Source organism: Saccopteryx leptura, chromosome 10 (genome assembly GCF_036850995.1).
Source record: "Saccopteryx leptura isolate mSacLep1 chromosome 10, mSacLep1_pri_phased_curated, whole genome shotgun sequence".
Lineage (NCBI taxonomy): Eukaryota > Metazoa > Chordata > Mammalia > Chiroptera > Emballonuridae > Saccopteryx > Saccopteryx leptura.
This window is the reverse complement of record NC_089512.1, coordinates 81,402,921-81,424,753: the sequence shown is the minus strand read 5'-3', so window position 1 is coordinate 81,424,753 and position 21,833 is coordinate 81,402,921. Positions and strand designations below refer to the sequence as shown.

Here is a 21,833-nt window from a genome sequence, read left to right as displayed (position 1 = left end):
CATTTCACAGATGGGAAAACTGAGGCTCATAGGGGTTGTAACTTGTTCAAGGTTTCAGAGATGGGTTTAGAGCAGGGGTCTCAAACTTGTGGCCCGTGGGCCACATGCGGCCCGCCGAACAATTTTGTGCAGACCGCAGACTAATACACGAAGTTCAAAATATTTTGGATAAAATTAAGTAAGCCTACGGGCCTACTTGTATTTTTCATTTCTCTAGCATCCTAGCTAGATATTAGCTTAGTTAACAGCAGTTGTGATGCGAACTACAGTTTCTGGTCGTTTTGTGACACTGAGTAAACTGCATGTACAATTGTGCTTGTTGTACTGATTTTTTTTTGTTTTCAACTGCAGTGAGAAAAGTGTTGCGTAACAGTTGCCTTTTGTAGACCTAGTGCGGCCCGCCCAATGGCTGTGATCTTGCTCTGCGGCCCACATGCTGAGTTGAGTTTGAGACCCCTGGTTTAGAGCCTAGTCATTGCCTGTCCTAGGGGATGGGTGTGGGGAATACCACGGGTGGGGGTGGGGCTGCACAGTTTAGCTCTTCTCCAAAATTTTCCATCAGCCCTTTTAGTACATCCAAAACAAAACAAAAATAATAACAATAAAAAAGCATTCTAGCAATTACTGAATGCTTGCTTTATGCCAGGCACAAGGTGCCTTATGTGTTCAATCCTTACAGTAGTCCTAAGAAGTGACACTATTATCATCCTGTTACTCAGATGAGGAAACTGGGGCACAGGAGGCCAAAGTAACTGGTACATAGTGCAACCACTATGTAATATAAATTACTATTAACAGTAACTACTGTATTCCCCCATTTATAAGATACTCCTATGAATAAGACGCACCTTAATTTTGGGGCCTAAAATTTGAAAAAAATGTATTACATCAAGTTATTGAACTCAAGTTTTATTCATCATTAAATTCATACAGCTCCTCATCACTGTCAAAACTCCCATCCATTAGCTTGTCCTCACCTGTGTCTGATCACTGTCTTCAACAATGAGCACAAAAACAAGCGCGAAAAAGCAGAAAATGCAAGTAAAAGATCTACAACCACTGTATAAGACACATCCAGGTTTTAGACCCCAGATTTTTCGGAAAAGGGTGTGTCTTATACATGCGAAATATGGTATATAAAGGTAATAACATCAGTTAAGATTGTGTTTAAAATGCCTGAGTTTATTTTACAGAAGAAAAAGTGTAAATGGCAAAATCTACAGTTGGAATGATTGTGGCTAACTCTCAGAAAGGAAGAAGAGATTCTAGATGCTGCTATCTAAAACCCAGTTCCCCATCTGTGGGAACAAATGACATGATGTTTTTAATGACATCATGGTCTTTGATTCATTTTTGGGTGATGGGTCCCAGTCAGCTGATCATAAATTTCAGGTAAAGGATGGTGCTGACTTCCCTCTACTTATGTGCTTCATCTCTGCTATCTTGGGCCAGTTTTGATGGCATCTTTCTGGAAAGTCCTCCTCCCTGAGGGACTTTCTGAAGATGCTGGCCCCTGCCTCCTGTGTTCTTCATGCAGAGGATATAAACAGGGTCATCTTTCTACCTCTAGCACAGCTACTTTGTATTATCCTTTCTTTTTTTACAGAGACAGAGAGAGAGAGTCAGAGAGAGGGATAGACAGGGACAGACAGACAGGAACGAAGAGATGAGAAGCATCAATCATTACTTTTTCATTGCGCATTGTGACACCTTAGTTGTTCATTGATTGCTTTTTCATATGTGCCTTGACCGCGGGCCTTCAGCAGACCGAGTAACCCCTTGCTCGAGCCAGTGACCTTGGGTCCAAGCTGGTGAGCTTTTGCTCAAACCACATTAGGCCACACTCAAGCTGGTGACCTCGGGGTCTCGAACCTGGGTCCTCTGCATCCTAGTTCGACGCTCTATCCACTGCGCCACCGCCTGAACCCTTATTTTTAAAATGTGATTTCTGGTTACCTGAATATACATTCTCTTAGAAACACAGGCATACAAACCAGGCCCGTATTTTCCAGAAAAGGCAGAAACCCTTGCTCCCAGTTGTGGTTCCCCCTCCCTGGTTGTCAGCACTTGGCCTCTTAACTCCATCCCTGCTCTGCTTCCAGGGCTCGTGCCCTCCAGGCTGCTGGTCTGGGTCTGATCATTGCAGCCTCTCCTCCCTGCCTTCTGAAGGTTCCCCTTCCACAGTGCTCTCCATGCTCAGCCAGGGTGGCCATTCTGAAAGTAGTAGACAGAAAATCTTTGTGGAGGCAGCAGACCTGGATGAGAAACCCAGCTTCATTACTGAGACCTGAGCAAGCTGGTTAAAACCTCCCCAAGGCTCCAGATCTTGTTCTGTGATGGAATGGTAATTATTCTCACTTCATGGTGGGTGTTAAACAAGACCCTGCAGGGGATTTGCTCTATGGCCTGCACAGAGCAAGTGCTGGCTGAATGCTAGGTTTCTCACCATCCATCTGCCCTCGCCACTCTCCCTCTTCAACTTCCCACGGCTCCCCACTGCCTCCAGGACAGAGTCCGTGTCCTTGCGGTCCTACATGACCAGGTCATTGACTCAGTTCCCATTGGACCTGGGCAGAGCTGAATATTCCATTACCATGCCATTCCCACGGCTCCCCACTGCCTCCAGGACAGAGCCCGTGTCCTTGCGGTCCTACATGACCAGGTCATTGACTCAGTTCCCATTGGACCTGGGCAGAGCTGAATATTCCATTACCATGCCAGGGAAGCCTGAACAGTTCTCTCAGGTTTCAGAGTTGCTCTGAGCTGGGGATGCACAGATAGGGCCTGCCTTTGGCAGGGGGAGAAGATGAAACATTTTCCTGGAGACCTCAATGTGCTATCAACTCCCCCTTCATCCTCTGAGTGCTCCTCCACCTCTGGGTGGCTCCCTAACCCCCTCTCTTTGGGCCACCCCAGATTGTGAATGTGCAGCCCTATAACTCCTTCCACACATTCAGGTGGGCTCTCCTGGTCCAAACTCTCCCTTTTACAGGTGGGGAGACTGAGGCCTGGAGGGAAGAGGGGCTTGGCTAAGGTGGGACCAGAAGCCAGGCCTCTTGAGCCCTGCTCTGGGCTCCCTTTCCCCACCATTCAGGCTTCCTCTCCATTCATTTCTCTTCCTTCCACGCCTCCCTTTTCCTGTCCCCTTCTTCTCTCCTTTTCCTCCTTTTTGGTACTTATCTATGTATCTGTGCATTTATATATATATTCTTGCAAAATGGTCAAGGTCACTTCCTGCTGGGGGATTAGCCAATCAGGCCACCCTGACCTCTGGGGTGGATGACAGCCAAGGGCCCTCCCCACACTGTCCTGTGTGTCCTTCTCAAGCCACCCCAGTCCTTGTCCACCCAGTCCTGGCACTGCCCCCAGTCACCCTTCACTGGGATGGGGAGGCTGCCAGGAAACCCACCTGCTCAAAGGGGCTTTTATCCTGCATGTCTCTGGCCCCTAAGAAAACCCAGCTGTCCCGGAAGCCCAGCTGCTTTGCATAGGAGCTGCCCAAGTTGGAGAAGAGCGTCCTGATTTCATTGTTCATTCTGCAGAGGACCAGAGAGAACAGTCAGGTAGCAGGGCAGGACAAGGGTGGGCTTGTCGAGGACTCGATGCCCCTGCGCCGTGTGCCACAGAGGCTGCACAATCCTGAGGAGGACCAGGGCAAAGGGGCCAGCCCTCCTCTGCAGGCCTCTTGGAGGGAGATGGAGCGCTGTCAGACCGTTTTGCTTCTGTTTACAAATGTAATACGTATTCACTTGGCAAATATGGAACATTACAAAGTAACTAAAAATCACTTACAGTCTCACCTCATTGACATAATTATTGTAAAATTTTAATATATTTCCTTCATGTCTTTTCCCCAATCATACAAACTCTTTCATAGCCTGCTTTTTTTAAACTTAATACCAGAGGATGAACACCTGAAACTAATACAAAATAGTGTTGAATGCAAACTGTAATAAAAAATAAAATAAAAAAATACTAAAGGATAATTATTCTTCCATCTTAAATATTTTTTCCATCACCATTTTTGATGCAGTATATCCTCTGGTATATATAAAGGTGTCATATACCACTACGTATCATGATTTCTGTAACTAGTCAGCTCTATTGGACAGGGAGAGTGTGTCCAGTTTTTCAATGTAATGAATCTCCTAAAACATCTCTTTGCCCACTTGTCCGGTTATTTCCTTAGAAGTTGCTAGAAGATGGGGCTGGAGGAAGTGAGAAGTGGCATGGAGGGTTTGGAAGCATTTGGTTCCTTTCTCCCCCTGGCCTGGCAGGGGGTGGTTCCCACTTACTTGGTCCCTGGGTCATCAAAGGAGGCCACTAGCATCAACATGCCCTCTGGAATTTCTTTAAGGAATTTCAACAGGAGCGTAGCATCTGGGGGAGGAAAGGAAAACAGGGTGCTGGTCACTTAGGGGAAAGACTGTTGGCTATTCCCACTCTCTCTGGCTGCCCTAATGGTCTAGGAGTGGCCTGGGCAGGCTGACACCAAGCTTCATCTGCAGTTCTGGCCCAGCAGGAGGTGATACCTTCTGAACTGAGGAGTGAGGGCACCGTCATTCAGGTAATCTGAGCCGGTTCTGGAATCTCAAAGTTCCCAGGTGACTCTGATGTGCAGTGGGGGGTGAGAACTACTGGTGTAAGGGCCACTGGGGACTGTCACCCAGGGAGGAAGCTTAGTTATCTCTGGAGCTCTGGGCTCTTTGCACATCCTTTGCCAGCCCCTTCTATACTGATTAAGGACCCAGTTTGTGTGTTCTGACTTGTGATTACCAGATAAATCTACTAACCATCCATCACCCTACACAGTTATTAGCATATTATTGACTATAGTCCTTGTGCTGTACTTTACATCCCTGTGACTTATTTATTTTATAACTGGAATTTTGTACCTCTTATTCCCATCACTTTCTTCACTCATCCTCTGTCCCCCTCCCCTCTGGCAACCATCAGTTTGTTCTCTGCGTCTGTTATTTTGTTTGTTTTGTTTTTTTAGATTTCATATATAAGTGAAATCATATGGTGTTTGTTCTTCTCTAACTTATTTCACTTGGTATAATATCCTGTATGTCCATCCGTGTTGTCATAAATGGTAAGATTTCATCCTTTTCTATGGCTGAGTTATAGTCTACTATATATACACATACATCACATATAGTAGACTACAGTCATCCCTCGCCACATCGCGGTTCACTTTTTGAGGTCTCACTGTATCGCGAATTTTTAAATTGTATATATCTAATTTTGTATTGCAGATTTTTTGTTATATCATGGGATTTTGCAATATATAGGTATTTTTATATAATTATTATTTTAATTATTTTGTGGTAAAATAAGCATTTTCTAGTCTAAAAAATTGAAAAAGTTCATAAGAGTGTGGGGAGGGTTTATAACATCTTAATATATATATATAAATAAAATAAATATAAGGTCGCTACTTTGTGAGTTTTTGCCTATCGCAGGGGATTCTGGAACCTGACCCCCATGATAGACGAGCAACCACTGTATGTGTCTATAAATATATGGCACATCTTTATCCATTCACCTAGTGATGGACACCTAGGTTGTTTCTATATCTTAGCTATTGTATATAATGCTGCAATGAACATAGGGTGCATATATTTTTTTGGATTAGTATTTTGGATTTCTTTGAAGGGCATACCCACTGGGTTGCAGACAACTGGGGTCACTGACAGAGAATGTTAGGTTCCTACAACTCTCCTAGGCTCTATTTGCATCCTTAACACCTCCCTGCCCTGTGAAATCTCTGCATTTAACAGAGAGCAGGCATAGCATGGGCCAGAGGAGCATCAGCTCCCTGCTCCCTTCTAGGACACTGAGTTGTTTCCATTGTGCTAATTTTTTTTTTTTTTGTATTTTTCTGAAGCTGGAAATGGGGAGGTAGTCAGACAGACTCCCGCATGCGCCTGACTGGGAAACACCCGGCACGCCCACCAGGGGGCAATGCTCTGCCCATCTGGGGCGCTGCTCTGCCGCAATCAGAGCCATTCTAGCACCTGAGGCAGAGGCCACAGAGCCATCCTCAGCGCCCAGGCCAACTTTGCTCCAATGGAGCCTTGGCTGCGGGAGGGGAAGAGAGAGACAGAGAGGAAGGAGAGGGGGAGGGGTGGAGAAAGAAATGGGCGCTTCTCCTGTGTGCCCTGGCCGGGAATTGAACCCGGGACTCCTGCACACCAGGCCGACGCTCTACCACTGAGCCAACCGGCCAGGGCCCATTGTGCTAATTTTTGTGAAAATTAGCAATAATGGCTTTCTACTTAGGGCAGTGATATAATTTCCTTTTAAGAGATATTTATTTAGATTAAAAAAACTAAGCCATTTAAAGAAAAATACTAATAATGCAGCTGGTTCTCTGGATATGCTGTACCTTGTGCAGGGGGCTCTTGAATGATTCATGTGTGGGCAAGACTGGCCTAGTAGGTAAAGCAGGGGCCACATTTACCAATTGAGGAACATTAATAGCCCTGGTCATAGCGTTTTTGTAAAGATCAGATGTGACAATGACTCTGGGCATATAGTGAGTACACTATAATGGAATTATAATTATTAGCACATCAGGCTACATAATTTCCGGGGTCTGGTGCAAAATGAGAATGTGGGGCCTTTTGTTAAAAAATTATTAAGAATTTCAAGACTGTGATGACAGAATATCAAACCTAGTATGAGTTTCCTCTATGTTCAGGTCCTGTGTGACTGTGGGCCAGGGCACTCACCCAAGAAGCTGCGCTGATTCCTAGCATTCTATGGGGATGTCTTAGACTGAGGGGAAGAATCAAGTCCCCCAGCAGGGCCAGCCACCAACCAAGTAGTCACACAGAGGCCTCCAATCAGTGACTCCAGTGGCTCTGTTGGAGAAATGGCCCTTGAACTCCTGAGAGAAGAGAATGAGTTCTGAAAGCACCCTTTTCAATCATTCATTAGCCAGTAACAAGGCCTGGCCCTTCTCTGGGGGGACAGTGGATGTTTGAACAGGAAGTGAGCCTTCTGTTCATTATCATCTCACTTTGAGATGTCATTGTCTGTCCTCTTTGTCTCCTGCCATGGTTATATCCAACTTCATAACAAGACATTATGAAACTTAGTTTTATCTTTTTATTTTTTCCCTTTCCATTCTGACAGATGAATTCTGCTTCTAAATCAAGTGGACAGAGTGAGGGAGAAGGGAAGGCAAGAGAGATAACTGCATGAGCTTCTCTGGGCCCTTCACCAGCCAGGCTGGTCCTTCCTACCAACCTTTGCAAGTTACTTAATCCTCACATCAATCATATGACATGGACACTATGGTTACCTCTATTTTATAGATGGTAGAACTGAGAGGTTCAAGAGGCGTCACCTGCCTCAGGTCATGTAGCCTGAAGTCTCTGACTCCAGAGACTGGACTTATTCCGTAAACCTGGCCCCAGGCCACCCAGAACACCTTCAGGGTCCTACACAGAGAACAAATAAAGACCTCTGACCCTCAGCCCAAGGCCTGCCCCCATCTCTTCTTATGCCTGTTTCCACCTCCATTCTGCACCAGAAACCTTGACTGCCTGCAAGTGGACAACCCAGTCTTCCTGGATAGGCTCCACTCATGCCCCCCTCCCCTTCAGTAACAGCCACCTCCTGGCCACCCCTTGGTCCTGGTGGTGTGTCTGCAGCTTGGAGGCACACCTGAAGATGCCCATGTGAGCCCTGAGGCAGGCTTTAGGTCAGCGTATCCCTAGCCTGCAGACCCCGTTGTGAGGTGGGATGCAGCTGGAGGATGGCCATCATGGGACCTTGTGAAGCCCTGGGCTCAGGCAGGGTCCCAGCTGTTCATCTGTATGGGTGCTGCCAGAGATCATGTTCCAAACAAGCCCAGATGTGATTCTCTGGCAGCAGGTTCCCATTTCCTCCTTTCAGCGCCTCCTCTGCTTGCAAATCCTAGAGACTTCCTGCTCTCTGTTGCCTGGTGGCTTTCTCTGCTCTTGGGCTAAGGTGTTTAGGTGGGTGCAGTAAAGAAGGTTTTTTCTTGATGTGGAGGCAAAGAAAGGAATTCAAGAGAGAAGGAAGCCAGCTCACTGTCAGGAGCAGAGCCCCTTCCATGGTGTAAGAAGCCAGGGTAGGTGGTCACATGCTCAGCACATGGGGATTACCCGGGCCTAGAGCTGACTCTGTGATCACAGATACATGGGTATTTCCATGGGGACAGATGAATTCAGTCCAGCACACTCCTTGGAGCCCAGCTAAATATGGTATGCTCCATCTTTGCCCTTAGATTGTCAAATAATAAAATAAAATAAAATAAAATGAAATAAAATAAAATAGAATATGTTAGTGCCCTTGACTAATAGTCAGGTATTGCATGTTTTGAAAATTCTTGCAGCACACCAGTTGAAAATCCCTGTCTTAAGTGGTGGCCGGTACATAGAGCAGCTGCAGGAAGACAGAGAGCGTGGAACCTTATGGCTGTCCTTTCTGGGCCTTGGGAGGCCTTGTCTTGTTCTTAAGCCCACTGAAGACTCATGTTGCCTTAAAATAAAATACTCTTTATCTAGCAGAGCCAACTGGGCCACACTTCAGTTGCATACATGCCTGGCCTCGAACTGCCAGCACCAGCATTTCTTTGCCTGAGGGTCTTATTTGGCCTCTATATCTTCTTTTGTGCCCTGGGGAAGTCCAGAGTGTTAAAATACCATGGAATTGGGGGTGGGAGACCCCCCAGCTCCCTTTCCCTCTGGGATATCTCGAGGCTGAGGCCTGTGCTCAATGCTGGCTCCCAAGTTTCAATACCTGCAGTGTTCAGTGGTTTGAACACAGTGCACTGGGCGCTTGCCTTTCCCTTTTCACATCTCTACTGATATGTGTTGAGTTCACTGCCTCCCAAAGAAAACAAGAAACTTGAATCTTTGTCTCAGGATCTGTGTCTAGGAAAGCCCAGTAAGACAGGAGAAGAAGTTGCAAATGAGAGGGGAGAAACCAGAAGAATGCAAGAGAAGGGGCAGGAATGACTGATTTAGCCAGTTAAAGATTATCCACATCCCTGGAGACTCTTACAATACTCATGAGAAAAACAGGATCTGTAAATAGATAGGACCAGGGGTCTGGAAACCACTTCCCCCTTGCTGCACCGCCCAAATTCCCCTTCCCCACCTTGAGTCACAAGGTGCACATAGGACCTCAGACAAAGAAATCACATGCTCCTTGCATGGACACTGTAAAAGGTATATCATATGTGAGAAATCTAACTTCGAGGAGCTCGTGCTTTGGTGCTACTAGATCCACGTACTCTGCTGGCTACTGATAAATTCTTCTTCCTGTATTAAGTTGTCTGGGTGTCTATGATCCTCTGTTTGAGTGTCATTTTCCTGCCACATAAAGGCAGCAGGATGACATCAACCCCCACCAGGCCTCTTTCTGGTTGTCTTCTGTAGAAACAAGAACCAAACCCTCCTGGCACCCGAGAGATCCTTTGCCACAGGAAGGAGATCAATCCATCCAACAGAGGGGCCTACCTCCAGAATACATGTCAAAGTGGCCCTGTCTCAGTGTCATTCCCGTGGTTCCTAAGGGATGAGAGAGCAGAACTATTATTTGATATAACGTGTCATTCTGCCTGTCATTCTGTTGCAAATTTTATTTTTTGGAATGATAATGGGATAAAGTCATGTGCTATAGAAAGTGTGCAGGACCAAGTAGGTGCCCCACGACTACTGGGCCAACCTGAGAGGTGTGAGAACATAATGGAGCAGGGTCTCTCTGGGATCCAACAGCATTCCACCGATCTGGGTCCTCACCACTTCTTAAAAATGTACAACTTAGCATTTTCATGTCAATTTTTGCATCTGAACAAAGGGCTGTGGAACTAAATAAGACGTATTTAGAGTAGATAGTCAGTATACAAGATACAATTTAGTTGCAAAATAGTAACAAAAGTAACTATAATTGGCATCATTATTCTCATCTAAATAGGAAATATGCAATTTGAGTTCTCCGAATCTTTAAAGGAAAGAGATTTTCAATGGGCTAAATTGTACTCAGTGGCCTGAGTTCTGTAATTTCAATTTCGTTTTGTGGGTTTTGCAGAGGGTCCAAGATCTGCAGGGAATAGTGTTTTGGAGAAAACTTGCAGTTCTTAGGCTCTGCCACTAGATGGGGGTGTTGCAGAAGGAATGGCAGTTCTGCCTTTTCACCACCGGTCCCTCCCCCGGCTTCCACCGTAGTTTGTGATTTCCTGAAGAGAATTCACTACCTGGGGTTTAGGTAGTGAATGCTCTTCTGCTGGGTAGGGGTTGAGAGTTCACACTGCAGCCCCTCCCGGATTCTTCCAGCCTCTAATGTCCACGCACCTAGGGCACTTCACCTGGGGCTCTTGGAAGGAGGAATTTGGACTGTTAAACAGAGCTCATGTGCATTTGTGCACTGTTCTGGAATTAGGGGGAGGATATGCAGTTTGAACAATTTCTGAAAGTAATCTCTGCCCCACAGAGATTAAAACCACCAGTCTTTAACAATCTTTTGTTGTTCTGGCTCCTTACACAGATGAAGGCCCTGCCCTGAGGAGCGACTCCTTGGATTTCCTGATGGTGCCATACAGCAGGTACTGTATGCATGCTTGGAGACATTTCTCAGCTAGGGAGGTAGTTCAGTGGAATCTGAGTTAAAATCTAGATGGTTTAGTGGCCGTGTAACTTTGGGCAAGTCGCCTAACCTCTCTGAGTTTCCACTGCTTACCTGGAATATAGGGTACTGAGTATGGTAACATTCCAGCATGGTGATGGGATTAAATGAAATAATAGCACATAATAAATGCTCAATAAATGTTAGCTTAGTTGATTTTTTTTTTTTTTTTAATTTTTGGGCTTTGTGAGGGTTGGGGAAGGGGGCCTCCATCTGAGCCCATTTCATCAGAGACTACTCAAGACGCCTTCTCTGGCTATGACCCAGTTGGGGGAAGAGAGGCCAGCAGGTTTTAGCCAGGCCTGCTTCCTGCATACATGAAGAGTGCTCTGAGACTGATCTGAGCTGCCTGCAAACCCTCCTTACAGGAAGGGGCCACTGTTGGAGCGAATCAGGCCTTCCTCTCATCAAGACTTTGGAAGAGGCCCACTCTTCTTGGCCTCCCACCCATTTAAGCCCCCAACTTTCCCTGAGGTTTCAGTTCCACCCTGTCACTTCCTAAGTGCAGGAGTGTGGCCACATGCCACACACAAGCCTGACCTTTCCCTCCTGAGAGTCCACTGTGCCCTTTTCCCATCTGCCCTGATCTTTGTCCTGGGAAGTGGCTTTTAGATCCAGGGAGATGGCCTTTGTTCCCCAACTAAGAGCTAGGAGCAGAGAGGAGGGTCTTGGCTGGGGCCAGACCACCAGTCCTTCTTGATCCCTATAAAACCACCCCCTCTTGAAATGCATCCCTGTTTCCGGCTTGGCCTCCCATTCATTGTCTGCTGGAGATGCAGGGTTAGTGAGACTGGAGGGCTGCCCCCTGGATCTCCCTGCTTCCAGCTTCCCTATTTCAAGCTAGAAAGTAGTTTCTGGAATGCAGGGCTGGGCCCTCATGCCTTACTCAAAGCCTTTCCGAGGCTCCTCACTGCCTTCTGCTGCAAGCCCACACTTTCTAGTAGGATACGTAGCCCCTTGTCCTCTGGCTCTGCAGCCTCTCCAGCCGTCGTTCTCACCACTGCCTGCTTCAAGGTCACAGCCAGAAAGACCCTGCCTGGACCCCAACGCCCTCTCCTCCCTCCTCACTTCTGGGCTCCCTGCACAGTGTTGTGCCTGCCTGGATGCAACCTCCCCACTCCTGCTCTGCTTCAGGCCTCAGCTGACCATCACCTCGCCTCCCTTGACTGCTCCTGTGCCCAGCTCTGGATCCCAACCCCCAGAGCTGTGCTTCCTTCTCCATAGCAGCTCATCCCATGGCGACTGTGAACTCCATGGACACCCACAGGGCCTGTGAAGCCTGTTCTTCTAGGTCTGGGCATGGCCTGGCACACCATAGCCGCTGTAGAAATTGGTTGAATAATGAATGATGTGCACTCAGCTTGTGATCTCATGTTGTCGTTGGTTGTCCCTTGCGGTTTCATGGGTGTTGGTTTAAGCCTCAAGGAGAAGTATGTCCTCCTGGGACAGGCACACAGGCCAGGGCCTTGCTAGGACTGTGGTAGGACCAGGTCTTTCATACCTTCTGTTCCCACAGGCCAGACAGGCCTCGCCTCCTGATACTACCAATGATCCTGGGTATGTGGTAGGAGGTGAGACAATGTCCTTGAATGAAGGCACATCTCCCTCCTCCCAACCCTCTCTCCACCAAGGTGGTGCTGTGTAAGGGAGTGGATCAGCAACTCACCATTCACCAGGACAATGTTCAGGCCTCTGCCCACGTTGTCTTTCACAGGACTCATGATCCTGAAGAAGAAAAGAAAAACAAAATACAACAGTCCATCTGAGTGTGGAATGAAACTCTGCTTCTGTGACTCTGGAACCAGAGGGCCTACATGGTGTGATGCAGAGGCGTCAGGAGCTGCACACAATAATCTGAGCCATCTGTTTCCTTCTGGAAATGAGTGGTGGGCTGGATTCTCCAAGGAGTCCCTCATGGCTTGTTGGGACCAGACAGTCTACTCAGAGAAGAGGGAAGGTCCCTGCCTGGGGCTCGAGGTGTTGGAGGCAGGGCCAGCCCTCACCCCCGGGCGTGAGGAAGGCACAGCCTGGAATGTTGCTGCTATTCCGAGGTATCTAGGATTCCCATGTGAACTGCAGCTGTGTCCTTGCCCACCCAGTATCCTCATGCCTGGGTGGGCAAGTATCCTCCTGACTTCTGGTGTTCCTTGGGAAAACTGTCCTGCTCCTCAGTCCAGGTGGTTCTCGGGACTGACTGATCTCCCAGGCTTGGGCAAGCAGAGCAACCTGTGCCTCTGACCACAGTGACTGGACCAGCCACAGCCATGTGACCCAGGCCAGTCAATGAGACTCAGTCACAGCCATGTGACCCAAGCCCGCCAATGAGATACAGTCTGGGGACTAACACAGGGATAATTCAGAGGGAAAGCTCTTTTTCCTGTGGGGTACTAGTTTGGGCTAATGGGTTAACCTGGCTGTGGCCTCTCCCTTTCCCAGTGATGAAGCTTATTTTCAGTAGAGAAAATGTAAAGACAGAGGAAAGCAGAGCTGAAGACAGTGTGAGAGGGAGTCCTGATGACATGGTTTGAACCCTGAATGCAGCTAGTCCTGAAGCCACTGCCTCCGGCCTTTCAGGTCCGTGAACCACTAAGTTCCTTGCTGTGTCTAAGCAAGTTGGAGGTAGGTTCAGTATACTGACTCAAACCCCCGTATCTGACTTCTTCTGTAGGATGAACTTGCTATCCCATGGCCTTTACTACCTGAGCCTTTCACTTACACCTGGAAGTCCTGGTACCTCCTGGGTTCAGACTTTTTTTTTTTTTTTTTTTTATAATTTTATTTTTTTAATGGGGTGACATCAATAAATCAGGATACATATATTCATAGATAACAAGTCTAGGTTATCTTGTCATTCAATTATGTTGCATACCCACCACCCAAAGTCAGATTGTCCTCTGTCACCTTCTATCTTGTTTTCTTTGTGCCCCTCCCCATCCCCTTTCCCTCTCCCATTCCCCCCTCCCCCTTGTAACCACCACACTCTTATCAATGTCTCTTAGTTTCACTATTATGTCCCACCTATGTATGGAATAATACAGTTCCTGTTTTTTTCTGATTTACTTATTTCGCTTCGTATCATGTTATCAAGATCCCACCATTTTGCTGTAAATGTTCCGATGTCATCATTTCTTATGGCTGAGTAGTATTCCATAGTGTATATGTGCCACATCTTCTTTATCCAGTCATCTATTGATGGGCTTTTTGGTTGTTTCCATGTCCTGGCCACTGTGAACAATGCTGCAATAAACATGGGGCTGCATGTGTCTTTACGTATCAATGTTTCTGAGTTTTGGGGGTATATATCCAGTAGAGGGATTCCTGGGTCATAAGGTAGTTCTATTTTCAGTTTTTTGAGGAACCACCATACTTTCTTCCATAATGGTTGTACTACTTTACATTCCCACCAACAGTGGATGAGGGTTCCTTTTTCTCCACAGCCTCTCCAACATTTGCTATTACCTGTCTTGCTAATAATAGCTAATCGAACAAGTGTGAGGTGGTATCTCATTGCCGTTTTGATTTGCATTTCTCTAATAGCTAAAGAAGATGAGCATCTTTTCATATATCTGTTGGCCATTTGTATTTCTTCCTGGGAGAAGTGTCTGTTCATGTCCTCTTCCCATTTTTTTATTGGATTGTTTGTTTGTTTGTTGTTGAGTTTTATGAGTTCTTTGTATATTTTGGATATTAGGCCCTTATCTGAGCTGTTGTTTGAAAATATCATTTCCCATTTAGTTGGCTTTCTGTTTATTTTGTTATCAGTTTCTCTTGCTGAGCAAAAACTTCTTAGTCTGATGTAGTCCCATTCATTAATTTTTGCCTTCACTTCTCTTGCCATTGGAGTCAAATTCATAAAATGCTCTTTAAAACCCAGGTCCATGAGTTGAGTACCTATGTCTTCTTCTATGTACTTAATTGTTTCAGGTCTTATGTTTAGATCTTTGATCCATTTTGAGTTAATTTTTGTACAGGGGGAGAGACTGTAGTTCAGTTTCATTCTTTTGCATGTGGCTTTCCAGTTTTCCCAGCACCATTTATTGAAGAGGCTTTCTTTTCTCCATTGTGTGTTCTTGGCCCCTTTATCAAAAATTATTTGACTATATATATATGTGGTTTTATTTCTGGACTTTCTATTCTGTTTCATTGGTCTGATTGTCTATTTTTCTGCCAATACCATGCTGTTTTGATTGTCGTGGCCCTATAATATAGTTTGAAGTCAGGTATTGTAATGCCCCCAGCTTCATTCTTTTTCTTTAGGATTGCTTTGGCTATTCGGGGTTTTTTATAGTTCCATATAAATCTGATGATTTTTGCTCTATTTCTTTAAAAAACATCATTGGAAGTTTGATGGGAATTGCATTAAATTTGTATATTGCTTTGGGTAATATAGCCATCTTGATTATATTTATTCTTCCTAGCCAAGAACAAGGTATATTCTTCCATCTCATTATATCTTTTTCGATTTCCCTTAACAATGGTTTATGGTTTTTATTATATAAGTCCTTTACATTCTTTGTTATGTTTATTCCTAAGTATTTTATTTTTTTTGTTGCAATTGTGAAGAGGATTATTCTTTTGAGTTCATTCTCAATTGTTTCATTGTTGGCATATAGAAAGGCTATTGACTTCTGTATGTTAATTTTGTATCCTGCGACCTTACTGTATTGGCTTATTGTTTCTAGTAGTCTTTTTGTGGATTCTTTGGGGTTTTCGATGTATAGGATTATATCATCTGCAAAAAGTGATACCTTTACTTCTTCTTTTCCGATATGGATGCCTTTTATTTCTTCGTCTTGTCTGATTGCTCTGGCTAGAACCTCTAGTACCACATTAAATAAGAGTGGAGAGAGTGGACAACCCTGTCTTGTTCCTGATTTAAGGGGGGAAAGCCTTCAGTTTGGTGCCATTTAATATGATGTTAGCTGATGGTTTATCATATATGGCCTTTATCATGTTGAGATATTTTCCTTCTATACCCATTTTGTTGAGAGTCTTAAACATAAAATTGTGTTGTATTTTATCGAAAGCCTTTTCTGCGTCTATTGATAAGATCATGTGGTTTTTGTTCTTTGTTTTGTTGATATGGTGTATTACGTTAACCATTTTACGTATGTTGAACCATCCTTGAGATTCTGGGATGAATCCCACTTGATCATGATGTATTATTTTTTTAATATGTTGTTGTATTCGATTTGCTAGTATTTTGTTTAGTATTTTAGCATCTGTATTCATTAGAGATATTGGTCTGTAGTTTTCTTTTTTTGTGCCATCCTTGCCTGGTTTTGGTATGAGGGTTATGTTGGCCTCATAAAATGTGTTTGGAAGTATTGCTTCTTCTTCAATTTTTTGGAAGACTTTGAGTAGAATAGGAACCAAGTCTTCTTTGAATGTTTGATAAAATTCGCTTGTATGGGTTCAGACTTTGATGCTTGGATCTTGATCGTGAACCTCCCCATAGGTACCCACTTCATGGGAAGCCCAACAGCTTGGCTGTCAGACCTGAGTTCAAATCCTGGCTCTACCACCAGTTAGTGGGGTGACCCTGCCTGAGCCTCAATTTCCCCATCTTTACAAGGGGGAGAATTACAGCCTGACCTCTGGGAGTGTTGAGGGATTAGGTGAGATGCTGCTGTCCACATTCAGCACAGTGCCAGTGGACAGGAAGCTGTTAGGATTACTGCTATTTGTGACTCACCCACCCAGAGTGAAAGGAAGCATGTGAAAGGTGTGGGCTTATCTCAGGGCTGCCCCCACAGCCTCTGAATTAGCTCATGAATGAACAAATGAATGAAATAGAAGAAACGAAACACAGGAGCCCCTCTGGTACTTACATGTGGTCTTCGAAGCATATGGTGGGGCCCACAACGTTGGCGGCACCACTGATGATTTTAAATGCAAAGAAGTTTTTTGGGCAGGGCTTGCTGAGGCCACACTTGTTCTTCATGACCCCTGGGGAAGAAACAGACCAGCCTTGGTGGCAGCAGCTGTGTGAGGGATCATCACAGCACACATTTTTGGGCTTCCCGATACAGCCCCAGCCCCAGCCCGCACAGTGCCTGAATCAGCACAGGCCCCTGCTCAGTGCAAGTGGAGTATGAGAGCTGGTAATAATGACAGTCACTATGATAAAGAGATTTTCTTGAGAATCTTTCTCTGGGGCCACATTAAACTCCCTCTCTCCAGAAAGGCAGTCCTTGTTGACAACCTGCGGGGGCCTTAGCATGGTGGGTAGTAGTGCCTCTCACCAGCGGGCTCCCCCGGGCAAGTCTTCAACCTCCTTGGACCTCAACTTTTTTATCTGTTAAATGGGCTAACTATGGTAGCTTCCCTACTGGGTTCTTGTGAGGATAAGTGAGCACAGTTTACTATTGACTATTCTTTCCATTGTCATCATCCAGTCATCACTCATTTATTGAGCACTTACCATGGGCTGGGATCCAACAGGGAACCGGTGGGCAGTGTCAGCCCACCCACCTGGGTGCTTAGCACGGTTCTTGGAACCCACTGAGGACTCTCTCCCTATGTGGCACCTCTGCTTATTGCAGCTGCTGTTAAGTTCCATGTCCTCTCCCTATGATCCTCACAGGGCTGACCCAGGTGGCCCAGGAAAGGTGGGACATATGGGTGGCACCCCCAGACAGAGCTGCTGAGCCACTAGCCTCTGCTGATCTTTGTGAGCTGGGGTGTCACCTGTGCTCTTAGCCCGGCAGGTTCTAATTTATACTAATGGGTGTTTTTAACACCACCTGACAGTTGGGAAGGCATCATTAGAGAGAACTGGTAAATATGGAATTAGAGGAAATTTGCCTACAAAGGGAAAGTGGTTGGGTAGCCTCTTTGCCCTTCAGGACTTGCACAGGGCATCTACCTGAGCTATGCCAGCGCATGCTTGGAGCAAACTCACAGACTTCCTCAGAGAAGCTGGCACATACCAAGGGCTTGCTGTGTGCTGGGCACGGGGCAAGTGCTTTACATTTGTTATATTGTGAAATCGTTTCAATAGCTCCTGTGCCCGGCACAGAGTGGGCGCTCAGTGAATACACACAGAGAGCAGGGAGTAGGGACACCGCTGAGGGGCTATGCAGGAGGCAGTGGGGGGGGGGGTCCAGGCCTGTGGCTCAGATGGGAGAGAGCTGGAGATGGAACAGGACCCCCCACAAAGGGGCCTGGTTCCTGCAGCGGGACTGGCCAAGGATGAGGCTGGGGAGTGGTCCTCTTCTCTTATGAGCCTTGGAGCCCCACTTCTGACCACCTGCCCCGTCACGGAGAGGCCAGTTTACTTCTGCAAGCAGAGGATCTCACCTGTGCTGGAGGCGTTGTTCCAGGCCTCGGGAACCACCTGATAGTTTGCACAGAGCCTAATCAACTGCAGCTAAGTCTGATAAACCCGATGTCAACAGGTCGGCTTAAGTAGGCTTTTCCAAAATTGATTTTCTGACCATCCAGCCTTCACAGTGGGCTGAGGGATGAAAGGGGATGATGCCCAGGGTCCTCAGCCACTGGAAGGCAGGGGATTTGCTCTCTGAGTTTGGGCTTAGGGGCTGCCTCACAAGCTGCCCAAGTCCTGTGGGAGTCCCTCGTGCTGTTGCTTAGGGGTACACTGAGCACTGCAGGGGTGCCGTCAGGACGCTGGGGCTGCTCTGTGCTAATCTGCTGTGCCACTTGCCAGAAATCTCTCCCCTTACCTTTGCCAACTGAAAAGTGAGGAAGTTGGTTTAGATCAGGGTCGTCAAAAAGGTTTCCTTTTAGTGTCAATGGATCTCTTATTAGAGGCTGCCTGTGGGAGGCAGAGTGCTGGGATTGATTGGTGATGTCTACCATGGTACCAGGCAAGGTGGAATGCAGTAGGTGTGCCTGCATTTGCCATCTTCCCTGCAGTTGACATCTGAGTGTTTGCTTAGCACCAAGATGATGTGACTCTGAAGCCTCTGAGGAGGCTTCAGGCAGATGGGGTTGGGGTGTAGGGTGACTGGTTTGTGTTCACTCTTAGTCTTTGCTCTCTGTAATCCCATAGTGAGTTGGGCCTCTCAGGCCTCTCCATCATGTAAAATCCCATTCCTGGGGCTGCATTCCTGCTCAGTTACCACCCTGATGGGGTGAGAGAGGGGGATCCTGATGGTATTGCCTCTTGTAAGGCAGCGTTAAGAATGTGGGCTTTGAAGAAGATGGGAAGGTGACTCACTTCACCACTATAGCTTCATTGCCTTGGCTAAGAGAGTTCATGTTTCTGAGCCTCAGTTTCCTCATCTATGAAATGGGGATAATTACAGCACTTACATAGGACTATAGTGAGGATTCCATAAGATGCCTGTAAAGTTCTAAATACACTGTCTGGCACTCATTAGGCACACAGTCATTATTACTATTATCATCATCATAGCTATCTCTCCCCTCCACCTTCGCACCTGGGGAGATGGGGGTCTTGCTATTCAGATGTCTGCAGTGTCCAGCATTTGGGGTGTCAGCATCCTTGCCCCCCAGTGTGCTGTGCTCTCCACTCTCCACTCCTCATGTCCTTGACTCTGCAGCCAAGGCTTTCCCTGGAGCCCCATTATTCCTGTCTGTGGCCCTTTGCATAGGCCATTTCTGCTTCCACAAGGCAAAGCTAAAGACTCACCTCCTCCTTGATGCTTTTTCAGACTCCATCCCATTGGCAGGGAGTAGCCCCCCTGGAGCTCAGAACACTAGGCCCCACCTCTCTTGGCACAATTGGCACTTCTACCCCAGCAGACAATCAGCACCCCTTCCTGTTGCTCCTGGGGGCCCCAGTAGTGCCTGACAGGGGGCTGGTATGGTACTTTGAGCAGAAACTAGGAGCCAAGCTTGGGGTCAGAGCAATGGTGACACTAAGCACAGCCTCCATCTTCAGGGCTCCCAGCTGGCAGGGAGTCAGAGAGGAGAGAGGCCAAGGTCTGTGACAGGGGAGGTGGGGGTGGGCAGAATCCAAAGTGCAGGGGAGGGGGCACTGAGGAAGGAGGAGAGCTGAGCCGTTCCTGCCACAGGGCTTAGGGGCTTCAGAAGGCACACTGGGCTATGGGAGGAGAGAGCTGGACAGATTTTGGAAAAGGAGATTGTTTTGGAACCTGAAATGCTGAGACTAGAGACCCTGGGTTGTCTCAACTAAGGCAAAGGGGGTGCCATGGAGATACTTACAGGTCTCCTTGGGGACTGAACCTGTTGGAGAGAAGACAGAATCTGATTAGAGAGAAGGTGTTTTGGGCCTTCCCTGCAGGATGGTGGTTGGAGGTGGGGGCTCGGGAATGGGAAGAAGGTAACTGAGAGTGGTGTTGGCTGGCTGAGCACAGTGCCCTCCCACGGGGAGTGTTGAAATGAGCTAAAAGTCCCATCTCAGCTGGGAGCCCTTCCTCAGTTGCCGCTGACATCCCTTCACACACACACACACACACACACACACACACACATGCCTACACATATACACAAACATGCACACATACACAAACACACACACATGCACACATACAGATGCACAGACACACACATAACATATACACAAACATGGATACAAACACATATAAGCATGCACAAGCATCACATGCACACAAGACACATACATAAACATGCACACACATAAGCATATACATATATATACACACACGCGTGCATACACACAGACACATGCTCTTACACAGACATGTGTGTGTACGCTATGCACACATGCACACACAGGCCCACACACAACTCTACCATGGTTACAAAGAAGCAGGGCTCTGTTGTGAGAATCACTGGAGTTGAAGCCCTACTCCTGGTTGGGTGACCAGGTCTGAGTTCTCCTTGACTGACAGTGGAGGCCATCACACCCACCCTCACAGGCCGTGGAGAAGGTCCAATGAGGGTCCAGCCCAGCTCCTGGCACCCTGGCCTCAGTGAGGGGCAGGAGTGTGTGGCTGGTGTCAGTCAGCCATGTCAGTGTTCCCTTCCTGACTTCCCCAGCACCAAATGTCCGCACTGGGCCTAAGGACCCTCGTCACTTCCTGACATCTTATTCACACTGATCCTGGATGTTTCTGTGGTTCTATGTTAGTTATCCCACTATACCAGCACCCACCTCCTAGAGGAGAGGGGTCCCAGTGGCCAGAGAAATTCTGGGAACAGAACTCTCCTTTTTGGGGGGACCCTTATACTGAAACACTTTCCATTTGGTCATCAGGGGGGCTGTTCATCCTGGAGTGTCCTTTCCTTCTGCCTCCAAGACTCCAGGAGTAGGATAGGACCTCAGCTGGACCAGTCACAATGTTACATTCCTCTGGAGAAAACCCTTTGCTGGGTTGGTATGTGGCACTGGGGGAGAGAAGTGCTTCCTTCAGCACAGCTGGAAGATGAACATCTGGAGAGGTGGTAGCCATCATACCTGTCTTAGAGAGAAAGCTGCCCATGGGATGAGGTTAAGTAGCAACAAGCAGAGCCCAGGTTCATAGAGACTCTGGAGGCTTTGTGGTGGTCCCTAGATCTAGCCACACCTGAAGCCCATAGACTTCCCAATTACATGACATAAGACATCCCATTATATTTAAACTAGTTAGAGTTGGGTTTGTCATTCCTATCTAAAAGAATCCTGCCTAATTTGCCAGGTAAATCGGGGGTTCTCAATCTCCTGATTTCTGTGTCATCAACCCCTGTGGAGTCTGGAAAAACCTGTGAACAAATTTATTCCTAATTCTCTTGAGACACTTAGTACTTCTTACTGAAACAGACTATAAGTTATAGTGGTACCTTGAATTTAATTTGTTCTATAACCAAGCTCAAAAGTCAGTCAACTCATATATCAAACTGCCGATACTGGACCCGTGCGCCAACGTGCCAACTAGCGGCAGCTTCCCGAATCACGACCCCTATCTCGGAATTTAGCTCGTATCTCAAACAAAACCATGGACCAAGTCGCAGCTCGTATCTTAAAAATTTGTATGTTGGTATGTTTGTATCTCAAGGTACCACTGTATTATATTAAAAAATAAATTTGTGCTATAGTAATATATGTGCTCCTTTATTAATGTATTAACTACAAGTTGTGTGTGTGTGTATGTGAGATCAGGTTAGGAACTTCTGTAGTAAATGAATTTTACCTCTTCCTGTGCCCAAACACTAATGAGTTTTGATGGTCACTTTTTCCAATGGGTACATTTCTGCCACTGTAAGCATTTCTTAAGACT

General features: G+C 46.7%; 1 protein-coding gene across 1 annotated transcript in view; it reads right to left on the bottom strand.

Annotated features, from left to right (window-relative positions):
- The window catches only part of FAM3D (FAM3 metabolism regulating signaling molecule D), a 58,997-nt gene that overhangs the window by 20,752 nt on the left and 16,412 nt on the right, over nucleotides 1–21,833 (bottom strand). The window contains exons 4-10 of the mRNA XM_066350367.1: nucleotides 19,771–19,839; nucleotides 18,351–18,359; nucleotides 16,497–16,614; nucleotides 12,332–12,390; nucleotides 9,501–9,551; nucleotides 4,296–4,380; nucleotides 3,410–3,536 (exon numbers count right to left, since the gene is read on the bottom strand). Of these exons, the coding sequence (XP_066206464.1) occupies nucleotides 3,410–3,536; nucleotides 4,296–4,380; nucleotides 9,501–9,551; nucleotides 12,332–12,390; nucleotides 16,497–16,614; nucleotides 18,351–18,359; nucleotides 19,771–19,839 (518 nt within the window). The remainder of the gene's footprint in view (nucleotides 1–3,409; nucleotides 3,537–4,295; nucleotides 4,381–9,500; nucleotides 9,552–12,331; nucleotides 12,391–16,496; nucleotides 16,615–18,350; nucleotides 18,360–19,770; nucleotides 19,840–21,833) is intronic.